At 39.8% G+C, this 12679-nt stretch overlaps 1 protein-coding gene and 1 long non-coding RNA gene across 2 annotated transcripts; both read right to left on the reverse strand.

The window, feature by feature from the left end:
• Positions 1-4336: 4336 nt before the first annotated feature.
• Positions 4337-8898, reverse strand: FAM200A (family with sequence similarity 200 member A). Its single transcript, XM_039848647.1, is given in 5 exon segments — positions 4337-5732; positions 5734-5844; positions 5846-6272; positions 7877-8052; positions 8531-8898. Coding segments are annotated over 3 exon segments (1734 nt in total). The 5' UTR covers positions 6173-6272; positions 7877-8052; positions 8531-8898; the 3' UTR covers positions 4337-4436.
• A 1371-nt stretch (positions 8899-10269) lies between these two features.
• On the reverse strand, positions 10270-12104 carry LOC120590948 (uncharacterized). Its single transcript, XR_005649815.1, has 2 exons — positions 12029-12104; positions 10270-11723 (listed from the first exon to the last, which is right to left on the reverse strand). It is a non-coding gene; the product is annotated as an uncharacterized LOC120590948 (long non-coding RNA).
• Between the last annotated feature and the right edge of the window lie 575 nt (positions 12105-12679).

Consider the following 12679-nt stretch of genomic DNA (forward strand, 5'->3'; position numbering starts at 1 on the left):
TGGGCAGAAAACTGGAGATATTCTATGGTCTAGAAAATTGTGTAATATGATTTGAAATATATCACTCTGTATTCCCTGGTCATTGTTATGCTGTAATTTCTGGGAGCTCTCTTGCCATAGAGCATAGGCTTTGCATCAGGCAGACTTTGGTAGATATTCTATCTCTGCCATTTGGTAAATGTGACAGTGGGCCATTTATTGAGTTTTTTGAGCATTTTCTTCATCTGTAAAAAGAGAGAAATAACAGCTTCCTACTGTGTTACTGTGAGGTCAAAAAATGAAAGTACCTAACGTAGTGCCAGAAACATAGCAGGTGCTCTACAAATATAACTTTTCTTCCTTATCTCCTAGTCTCTCCCATGGTTGTCCCCCTTCAGCTTCTGTTTTTGTCCCCATATGGAAACAGAGGGGTACCATTTGTTGCCTTCTTTCTGCCATCATCCTCAGCTGATCAGGGAAGTTTTCCATCATTATTTCTTCAAATATATATTCAACTTCTTGCTCTCCCTCTTCAAGATCCCCTATGACATGGATATTTTTACCTTTAATGTGTCCTATAGGCTCTTTAAATTATTATTATAGTCTTGGCTTCTATTTCTTGCCATTCTTATTGTGTATCCTTTGCTTTCCCATCCTTTATATAGGTCATTTGATCCTCTTCTTTATTCACTTTGTTTTTTTCATTTAATATACTTCTCATCTCAGATAATATGTTCTTCATTTCTGACTGATTCCCTTTTATAATTTCCATTTCCATTTTTTATGTTTTTTATCTCTTTGTTGGAGTTCTCTACATTTCCCAAAAGTTCATTGAGCATCTTTATAATCAATGTTTTGAAGTTTGCATCTGTTAGATTACTTGACTCCATTATATCTGGATCTCTGTTCTGTTCTCTCATATGGCTTCTGCTTCTTGTTTTCCCATTTTAGCTGTCTTTCCATGTCTGTTTCTATGTACTAAGAAAAGCTCCTAAGTCTCTCGGTCTTATTAGTGTGAATTTGTGAAGTAGGTGTCTGTCCAATGGCACAGTCCTGAGAGGGGCTCAGCTACAAGCCAAACTTAGCCCAAGCCTCTACCCCTCCGGGGCCACCTGTTAAGATTCAGCAAGCAATCCACAGGTGCTGTGCTTATAGTTGCCTCAAAAGGCCACACCAGAACCCGAGGTCAGCTGCCTCCGGTGTGAATCGAGGCACTGCTCAGCAAGGAGCACCTGACTCACTGAGGATATACCTGGATGTGGCTTGGGTGGGGCTGCAAGTTGGGGGAGGTGGGATTTCAGGGAATCCTCTGGGCAGAGTGACCTCTGTTATCCAGTTTGATGACGTCTTGGCAATGGCGGTGTTGTGTCCACACTCTGGGAGGTGGGAGGGCTCACCAGGGAACAATGGATACTGCTGGCACTTCTGTACAGAGTCAGTCTCGCCTTGGCCCTCACTCCAACAATGTCCCCCTGTAAGTCCCTGGTGCCCCCTGCACACTGCTGAATGAGCACTGGTGCTCAGAGTGAGCAGGTCTGTCACCGAGAAAATCTGCTCATGGACGCGGCCCCTTTAAGAGGTTTCTGCCGCTGGCTCCGTCTCCCTCAGCCGCCTGAGACCGGGCAGCCCTGCATCCTTGCCCCGTCCTACCTTCTGCCTTTGCAGGATGATTTCTTGTATTTCTCCCTAGTTGCATGGCTTGTTCATCTATATCCCAGGAGATTTTCCTTGCTGCAGCTCCTTGTTTCCGTGACTACTTTGATTTGGTCGCCAGAGGGATGAACAAAGCCTCTATCATCTATGCCATTTTTTTCGGTCTGGGCACAAACTTTTAAGAAGCCACAAGAAAATCTGCAGGAAAGGGGAGACCTAGCAAGACAGAAAGCTTTTAAACAACAACTGCTCTACTGTAGTTAAAAGCCACATGCCCATCACTGTCAGCAAAGGCTGAATAGGGTCACCAGGCTATCAGTAGAGACCACATGGTGACCTGCTCTCCCACTCTCACTCAGTGGAAACAAGGCACCTCCTCGTCTTCTCAACATAGATGAGTTTGTTTATAAAGAGAAGGAATCAATGGAAAAAGAAGATATTTAAACCAGAAGAAAATTGGGTGGGATCAGACCCCAGAGACAATGGAATGGTATGGAGAATGTAACACTAGTTCCTTAGATACAGAAATTAAAAAAGGGAAAGAACAAATGGTGAAACTGCTGAGGTGGAGGAGATAGAAATTAAGGATATTCTCCTCTGATGTCCTCCTGCTGTCTTTGAAGACGGGAGAGTGAGAGAGGCAGTGATAGACATGGATGTTCTTTTCCATCGATTCCTTCTCTTTATAGTCATGTTTTCCCTATACTTAAAAACAAACAAAAAATACTTTCCTCTAGACTGTCCTCCCACAATGTCACATTTTACCTCTCTCATGTTCTTTCCAGGCAAACTTCTTAACTCTTTGCAGTAGTGTTCCAGTCCCACCCGGATCTCTGTTGTAAGGGCTCTTGATAGTTACTGGTGACTTTGAATAGCACACACCTGTGACTCCTGTAAGTCAAAGCCTTTTACCATCGGGCCTCATTCTACTCCCATGTCACTCCTACAGCATACCACAAGCCTTCTCCTTTGCCCATGCTGTTCTCTTGGGCTGGAATGCTCTTCTATCTACCTCCCTTCTAGGCCCAGTTTAGATGTGACTGCTTCTGTGAAGTCTTTTTCATCATGTAAATCTTCTCTTTCAAGGGCTAACACAACTTTATTTCTCACCTGTATTTTAGCACTTTATTCTTTCTGCTTACATTTTCATTGGTTGTCATCTCCAAGTCTGTCTTCCTCAAAGAATTTCCCTACAATAGGAGACAAGGACCATGGTTTGGTCCCCTTTGATTGCCCCTGCAGCATCTAACACAGCATGCCAATAGCAGCTTCCAGGCATCTCAGATTGATGTCAGGTGTATTTAGGACTTTGGAGGTTTTCTGCTCCTTACCGACCATCCCACCCCATCTGTACCTGCCACCAACTCTGTGTTTAGGTAAAGAAGAGCTAGGAAGGAACATTAAGAATGACAATAGGTGGCAGGTGGGAGATGCCAGTGGAAGGTTGAAGGTGCTGTAGCCCCCTAGCATGTGGAAATTATGCCTTTTGAAATAGTGCCCAAAGTTGATTTTCAGCATCTCTGGGCCAGGGCCCAGGCACCTCATTGCTACTTTTGCTGAGTCCAGCGCTCCTAACACTAGCCTAGGCGGGGTGTAGGCAAGGCAGCTTTGGCTGTGCTGTAGGCATCCCCTTCTCTCTTCACAGCTGTTGGACAGGGCACATGTGTTTACTGGACACACTGCCCCCACTTGCTTGGTTCAGACTTGTCTCAGAACTGGGAAGTCATGACATAAAGCCCGTAGATCAACTGCTCCAGCGAGGTCTGCAGGGTGAGTGTGGGGGCACCAGTTCTCTTCCCTGAGCTACTCACCTTCTGGGCTCTGGCTTATCTTCAAGGACACAAAGTTAAGACTAGGTCTCTCTTGTCTCTGTCTTGGTCAATTTGGATTCTATTTCACAGGGCCCAAAACTGCTCCCAGGCTTTACCACAAACACCTTAAACGGCCCCTCTATTGAAGTGTGCAAACTCCTCCTGGTTTCAGCTGCTTTTCTCAGGACAGCTCACTGAAATTTTGCATGAGTACCTGTTGATTGTTTTGCAGCTCTCAGATCTTTCTGATGCTTATTGCTTTTCTGCTTCTTTTTACACAATGGCTCCAGACTACATTCATTTTGCAACTGTTGGTGGTACCCTGTCATCTGGTTTTGTTGTAGATGCTGTCCTTGGGTTTCAGTTTTGCTGTCCTACTTGCTATGTTTTTCAAGGGGAGATTTATTAAATATGGTACTATCAGTGCTACCCTTTCTGTTGTGTGCCTTTCTGAAAGCAAGAGAAACCTTCACAGAAATATTGTGATAGACTGCCCTGTGTACACCTCATTGGCTAGAATGATTAACACGTGCCCCTGCTTACATAAACCCAGTGACAAGGAGGATGGTGTTAAACCACGATTGGCATCAAGATTCACTTCCTGGAATTAAAAAGGAAGGAGCATATAGGCACATGCATGGTGAAAAACTGACCCTGAATGGGGCTCTGCCTGAAAGGAGGAGCAAGACTGCAGCAGTGGACAGGGGAACAGATCTGAGTATAAAACTGTCAAGAGCACTATTTTTTTTTTTTTTGGAAATTGACAGAATTCACAGAAACATAGTTTACAATATTATCCTGTATATATATATACACACACACACACACCTTCATGTAACTAACAAGTTTCCAGAAACAATGCTTACTGTTATAATATAGGAAAAAGAACCTAGTTAATTCCAAATATAATTTTATTAATATTTAAATACAATATATAAAACAATGCCCCAAATTAAGTACAAAACCAAAATTTCACAAAGATTGTATTTAATGTTATGGGTGTGCCTGCTTGTTCATAAGTTCGTTCCAGTCAGGGACAGATGAAGATAAGGCTACACGCATGTCAGGTGCACTATTCAGCCTATTTCTTTTCGTTGTTTTCAATCATGTCAGGATTGAAAATCCTAATTCACACAAACGGGTAGTTGTGAATAGTAAAAACAGCAATATACACTTTCTACTTAGCAATGGAAATTCATCTTTGATCTTAATCCAAAATGCTGATAAACTTAATGTCTTATAATAATTCCTCAGCGTGAATGATGATGAACTGAGCTGCAACAATTCATTCTCTCCTTCGGGCATCAAGTTCAACTCAATTATTGATTCTGGGGTTTGAAAAGCAAATGGATCTTTCATCCAAATATTTTCCTTTAATGATTTAAATTTCTCTTCTGGAAAGTAATGATTAAAGATTTGAGATAAAGAAGTGAGATGCAACAATATCTCTAATTTTATTTCTTCCATGCAGTCTTCATTAATAATGTTCTCTTCAATGTGTTGTAACAATGTTGGGAAGATATAGTAGCTTGGGCAATTACTTTTAAGTCTTGTTTGCCAAAACAATAATGTCTTTTGGAATCCTAGAATATGTTCCACATATTGAAACATATCATTGTTTTTCCCCTGTAGTTTCAAATTTAATTCATTAAGAATGCCAAAAATATCACTTAAGTATGCCAATTTTGTTACCGAAAAGTCATCTTCAAAAATAGTTACCAAATGAGATTGCTTTTCAATGAGAAAAATGTAAATCTCATTCCTGAGTTCACTTACTCTGCTCAATACTTTTCCATGAGACAACCAACAAACTTCTGTATGAAACAGTAAATGGGTATGGTTAACTCCAATCTCTGAACAAAATATTTTAAGAAGTCGGCTGTTCAGTGAGCTTCCTTTAATAAAATTAACCATTTTCATCGCATTTTTCAATATATCCATTAGACTTTGTGGAATTTCTTTGGATACCAAAGCTTCTTGATGAATAAAACAGTGATTCCAAAGAGCACTGTTATGGGTTGCTTCTAACAATTTTTTAGTAATCTTGCTATGTTTTCCAGTCATATTTGCTGCTCCATCAATGGAAATTACCTTACATTTTTTCCAGTTTAATTTATATTGACCAAGAACACACTTATCTAATTCAGTAAATAAATCTAATCCAGTTATATGTGAATTTAAACAACACAACAGATCCTCTATAAAATCACCTCACCACACATATCTCACATAAACCAAGAGTATTGGACAACTTGCAATATCAGTGCTCTCATCAAGCTGAATAGCAAAAATCTATACCAGATTGTAGTCGTGTAATTAGCATTGCTTCTAAATGTTTTGCAATAACAGTACAGATTCGACGAGATATTGTATTATCACTAAGAGGTATAGTTCTTAATTTATATATATATATCAGCTGATTTATCATCAAAAATTGTACGTACCATATCCATACATGGTAGAAGAATAATTTTTTCAGCAGCCATGTGAGCCATTTTCTCTTTTGCCACTCAATAGGCAATTAAATATGATGATAATAAGGCTCTCTAATTCATAGTTGTGGAACAACTAAAAAACTGTGGTGATAACTCGATCTTATTTCTTTCTCTTTGTAAGTGGTCTTCCTTATGTCCTTCTGCTTCCTCCTCCACTTTCATTGTCATTATACCTTCCGTGTCCTGGGTAGCCTGGGGAGACAGATCTGCAGTATCCCTTCATTCAGCAGTCATTATTCAGGTTCAAGGAACTGGCTCACTTGACCCAAATAGGGTCTGTGTGCAGAACTGGACTTTCTGTCCTAGGTGTTTTATGATATTGGTTTTTGCGATCCTGAAATTGGAAAAATTTAATAGTATTAAAAAATAACATTGAATTGCTGTGCTGCTAACACCTTATATAAGCATTCATGAAGACAATTCACAATGGGGTGACATGGTAAATGCTGAACAACTGCCATTTATATTAGCATACAGCTAGTAAATTACATTTAGTAAATTATATACACAACTCATTTAACACCCATAGAAACTTAATAAAGTACATGATTATTACTTCTATTTTACAGATGAAGAAGAGAAGCTGAGAAAGATTAAATAACATATAGTTAGTGTAGCAGAGTCATTACTCAAACCATTACTGAAGCCCACTGCTACACTGCTATCAAACCACTCTAAAAAGTGACCTGGTCATTCTTAAAAAGTGATCACCAAAGCAAGGTGTAGAAGGTATGAACTGCAAGAGAGTGCCTTGCCTGTGGAGTATGGTAGACAAGCCAGCCACCTGCTGTCAGAAAATAAAGTTAAACTATAAATATCTACATTTTTATTTCAATCTGCCATCTCACCATTATCTGGTATATATCTGGCCATTAAAAAAAAAAATGGACTTGGATTATTGGGACAAAGGCTTAGATAATCCAGATCATGGACTTTGAGATGGGGTATATTTGAGATTTTATTTCAAAATAATTAGAGCTTGTATTTGTATTTTAAAAATATTGAACCTCATTTAACCTTTCCTGATAGGCCCAAACTTTTTTTGTCCCCCTCTTATAGCATTTACATTTTTTCATTATTTGTTACCCTTCTTATGTTCATCTTCTAACAATTCTATTCTCTTTGTTCATTTCCCTTCATTTTCAATTAAAAATTCATTTTGTCTTGGGTATTTTAAGAAGATCAAGGAAAAGGAATCTTGGTTTTTGATATCTAGGTCAAAGATTTAAAGATGGAGAAGGGGGGAAATAATACATCCCTAGAGGCATTCCCTCACGGTGGCAATATGAATTAAAATGAAGGGACTCCAAGGAGGTGAAACTCAAAGATCAGGGCTGGGGTCAGGAGCATATTCACTTCTCCCTAACCTAGAGAGGCCCTGGATGTTTTCCTGCTCAGATTCTGGACAAACAACAGTAGAAAGACTGGGTTTTATTTTACATTTCTTGAATGATCCCGGCACCCAGTCACCTCCTGACTTTACTCATTAACTGTTTCCATCACTATTTTAGTATGTAATATTTTGATAGCTTTTACCCTGAAATTTAATTTTTCATGCTTTTATGCCTTATCTCAACTAAGTTATTCTTCAAGAATAAAGACTGTTTTTTGCTTTTATTGTTGCCCTGAAGTCACTTATTGCTGTTCCGTGCAACCCACAGACATTTAAAAAATATTTGTTTGAATGAATACAATATCAACATTTTCTGCCCATTTGTAGAAAGTTCAACAAATTCATCATAGGCCTGGTATTTCAATACTTAGAAGGGCATGTCATTTATAAATTAACAGATTTCACTACATTGCAACTATGAGGCTATTTATGAAATATCTGAATAAGAATGGGAGAAATATTAAAGCAGCAGATTTAAAATACAGAAATAAAGTATGTGTCAAAGGGTGTTACTTACACATCTCCTATTACACTGTGTAACCAACCTCTTTCTCCGCAAATAGTAAGGTTTCATTGATCTGCTTTCAGTGTATTCTCCACAATTCATTTATTGATTGCAAATGATCTCTTTAGCACTGGCCTGTATAACTGTTTACTTTTGCCCTCTGCCCCTTAACCTTCTCTCTCAACAATAAAAATATCTTTCTGTGTCCTGGTGGTGCTGCAAGAAATAGAGATGGGGCATTAGGTTTGGCCTACCTGCATTTTTCACAGTTAAATCACTCTAGCAATGAATTTCCATGTTGGAAGGGCCCTTTGAGATCATCTAGTTTATTTTACTTAGGAACAAATTGAGACTTGGTGGTGTTTTTTCCAAGACCATGTTGGTAATCAGTGGCAGGGAGGGAACTGGTAATTAATCTTCTAAAGGTCCAACACACTTTCCACTACACATCACAAACTCCCTTCACTACTCACCGCACCAAGTCAAGTTCAGCTGCCACAACTGAAAAATCTAACCAATGTCTGAAAACATACTTTTAAAAAAACATTCAGAATGTTAGGTAACTGAAAGGAAAATGGTGAAGAGTATATAATCTTCCTACTGCATCCAAATCATGTTATTCACTAGGCTTCACTCTTTAATCACCACCATTAACAGTGGTGGGTTTAAGAGTGAGCAGATAATCTAAAATTACCTATGAGTCTTAAACTTGTCCGCTTTAAAAAAAAAAAAAAAAGCCCGCATAACTTCGTAGCCTCATTTTACACCTTGGGGGCCCGAGGAACCTAGAAAAAAAGCTCTCACTAGGAAAGCGAAAGGAATACTTCCGTGGGGAAGCACGGATATTAAACTAGGGTCATGTCTCCGACCCCTTAGGGTGAAAACCTAGGACGAGACTGCCTCTTCATGGTCCCAGAGGCTTCTCATTCCAGTCCGGAAACGAAAGGGTCGTCAACCCCTTCCCGCTTGGATCCAGGGCTGTCTCTGTAGTGGGACGGCGCTTCCTACAGCCTTGGCCGGGAGTGTGGGGGGTGGGGATGGGGGTGGGGGTAGATGTGTGTCTGTCACAGAAGCCGGAAGTATGTCAACCCACGTCTTCCGGGACCTCTCTAGGAACGCGGGAAGACTGAGTTCCTGTTCCCCCGATCGCTGAGTTTCGAGGTTAAGTTTCTCTTGATAACTATCCTGCTCAGTTACTTATACGTTTTTCTTTTTCTTACTGATAGCAGGAATCATAATTCTAGTTATTGTCAAACAATAATAATACTTAGTGGTTGTGTGTCTGTGGCAGAGAAACTGAAACAAAAATGTAGACAGGAAGATCAAAGTGAAGTCAAGAATGGTTTCACAAAACTTGCTTCTCTGGGAGGATCTTGATTATGCATTGCCACTTGAATGAGCAATATTTTCAAATACTTGATCTGGCAGTATTTTCAAACATTTGATTTGTGGGCAGCATAAATCCAATACTAGAAGTTGTAGGATTCTGAGCTCAGCTAATGTTCCCAGGGAGTTTTCAGAATAACAATAATGGAATTACTATAGTAAGTCAAATTTGAGCCATTTTTGCTGTCAAAATGTTGTCACGATAATTATGGTTTTTACCATCTTTTAGAAAACAGTAACAAATCATAAATGACTGTGACGCGACTCTTAAGTTCTTAGGCAAATTTGAGCGCAACAATGGAAAGCCCACAAAAGGAATAGCCACCTGCTACTGAGGCTACCAATGACTAGGTAAAATTCTGAATAACCTTCCAAGCCCCGAAATATGTTCCATTCCCTATGAGGTTTGGCCTCGCTGTGGCTGCCATTGTTTTCTCTTTCTACTTCTCCATGACTCCTCAATAATCCACTTGAATAGGTTTTTGTTCCTTTATCACTGGCTAGCTCACTAACCTATGGTCCTCCTTAAAGACACCAGAATTTTTTCCTCCAGATACTTCTGCATATTTTTGTCTAGTGTTCCAAGTCATATCTGAGAGCCACTAAATTGTTATGCAGTTTTTCTTCGTCTAAATCTGCCCTCTTCCCTCTACCCTCACCCCTACTTTTACATTAAAGCGATTAAATGGTCCAGGAAGGTAGGTTATTGAATGCAGCTGGCTGGGTATGTTTTGAGGGTGGGGGTGGGGGGCAGAGACTATGGAGGCATTTACAATAATTCCATTCTTTGCTAACTGATTTACTGGTACAAGGAACCCAAAGTGTCCTGGTGGTTTCTCAGTTTCCAGTTCAGTGGAACACTTGTTGTATCTCCTAAAAGAAATGTAATTGCTGAGAATCACGACTATAACTCAGCAGACTCTAGGTATAGAGATAGGAAGCACAAATTCCACAAATGGATTACTGTTACCAGAGAGTAGGGTTCCCCTCTCAGTGCGTTGTCCAGGTTTCGATGTCTCAAACAAGGAATTGAACAAGAAACTAAAATACAGCAAAAAAGAATAGCTTTATTAGAAGTAATAGCACACTTCCAGACGTGGAAGTGGGCCTAAGCAAGAGAAGCGTGGTTGAAAGGCACAGTAACAAAGCCTTTGGAGTTTTTATCCCTATTTGCTGTGGGTGGTTACTTTTCATAGAGGATCGGGCTTCCTTGATTGACAACTAAGATTGACAGGACTCAGTGATTCATCATTTGCTTTCTGCACATGTTTGTTCCCAGAATTTAGCCTGTTATAATGATATTAATGAACTTACAGGCATATGCATCATATTATAACGATGGTATAACGAGGCTCAGGTGAATTGAAGGTCATTGGGTCTTCATTGCTCAGGTGCGAGTGACTGGTTGAAACTAGTACCCATTTTTCTGCTCACTTGTTTCCTTGTATGAGTTACTTTTAGCCCCTAAATGCCTTCTGGCTTGCTTAATTGTGGGCAGACTAGGGCGGACCCTTTCTAGAATAGGATGACCTCAGCGTCTTTGCTGGCGGACCGAAATCTCCTATCCAACTTTCCTGCCTAACCCTTTTGTCAGAGAGCTGTAAACTCCCTTATTATTAGTATGGATGTTGAGGGATGGGAAGTCTCTTTTTCTGTATCTGCCTCCTGCTAAGGAGGGTCGTAGTCACTGCCTATTGGGGTTTTTTCATGGAGCTCTTTCCCTCTCTCTTTTAGTCAGGACAGGATCTTGGGTTTCTTGCCCAAGTGCCACCTCAGTCCCTAGACAAGGAAAAAGACACAAATTTGAATCATATCAAGTTACATTTCTATTATTGATTTACCTACCAAGCAGGTAAAAGAAATCAGGCTTGATTCATGTATTTTGTAAAAGAAAGAAAGAAACTTCGGGTAAAAGGTCTCTTTCTGACTGGGACTCCAAGGGCCCTGTTTTGGCCTAAAGCCATTCCTGCCTTAAAATGGGCCAAAGAGAATGCTGAGTTTCAATGATCCTTATCAGTAGCCAGAGGACCTGAGTTGCCAGTTTCAAGGTAATTATCTAAATTAGAGGGAGAGGGTCTTTCTCCAAAGAAAAGAGGAAAGACTTAACTAGGTTTATTAAAAAGATTAAGAATTTTGCAAGTGATGGCCTGTATCCTTACTGTCTATGACAGTAATAGGGGCCACTCCTGTGTTTGACCCCTTGGTTCCTGTACCCATGAAGTTTTTCTGTTGGAGACAAAATACCATATATATACATATTATTGGTTCAGTGCATATCAATGCATATACTGTATCCCTAACTTTGCAAGGTGCTGTATCTTGTATCAGCAGTTTAGCTGAGTCTTCAACATGCCATTCCATACTTCTGTCAGGCTAGCTGCTTCTGAGTGATGAGTAAGCACCATGAATTTTGTAGTTACAAGCTGAATGTCATACCTTCTTGACTCCAAAATGGGTTCCTTGCTCTAAGGTATGTCCAATGGATACGACATCTTGTAAGTCTGCAAGTGATGGTGGAGGCAAAGCAGTCAGGAAAGACAAACTTATACTCAGAGCATATATAAATTCTGGCATATTTTACTTCTTTTGTACCCATCTATACCTAGTGAATTGGTAGGCATAAAAGAAAGATTAATGAAGTGCTCAATTCATTGGGAATAGCTGCTATGTAGTTTAAACTAAAAATCACAAATTTTATGAGTTGGCTAATTGTTTCCACCTGTGTCACCTGACAACCCCCCCACCCGCAGCCCCGCTGCCCCGAAAGAACATTTTGCTCAGAAACGTAGTAGCTACTGTTTCTTACCACTCTTTGTTAGAGATTGATGCCTATTGGTGGGAAGTAGATTCTCTCTAGTAGGTGCTTCTTGTGGTCCTATCATAGGAGCAAACTAAAGTCAGCTATTAGAAACAAATGCTTATTGCCATAGTTTGCTCACCTCTGCTGTAGAGATGCAGCACTCTGCTAATAGGTACAACTTGTGGGGAAATGGCAACTTAGGAAAGAACCCCAAACTTATAGTTATCCTAGAAGATTAGAAGAGCTGTTAATGAAAAGGAGGGAGTAATGTGTCATTTGTTGTCTCAGAGAACTTAACAGAAAAAATAGGTAGGGGGTATCTTTCTTTTCAACACAGGAAACTTTCTAAATGGAGCTGTCCAGCAAGCAATTGACTAAGCAGTGCAATTTCTATGTTATGCTGATTTCATTGTGACAGGGATACTGTAGACTAGAGAGACTGTCATAGTAGGAAGCTGCATTAGAGCAGTGATACGGAGAAAAGAAAGGAAAGGCATTATCAGAATCTCTGAGGCTGTTGTAGTTTGAAAAAGCATAAGAATGACACGCTTTTGATTTTTCTTATATTTGACATCAAATAGCATTAAAGGATGACATTTAACTTAAACAGAGGAGTATTATCTAAAATCCCTTCCACACCACTTTGATTCTTTAAGA

The sequence above is a fragment of the Pteropus medius genome, unplaced genomic scaffold (genome assembly GCF_902729225.1).
Source record: "Pteropus medius unplaced genomic scaffold, Ma_sr-lr_union100, whole genome shotgun sequence".
Classification (NCBI taxonomy): Eukaryota; Metazoa; Chordata; class Mammalia; order Chiroptera; family Pteropodidae; genus Pteropus; species Pteropus medius.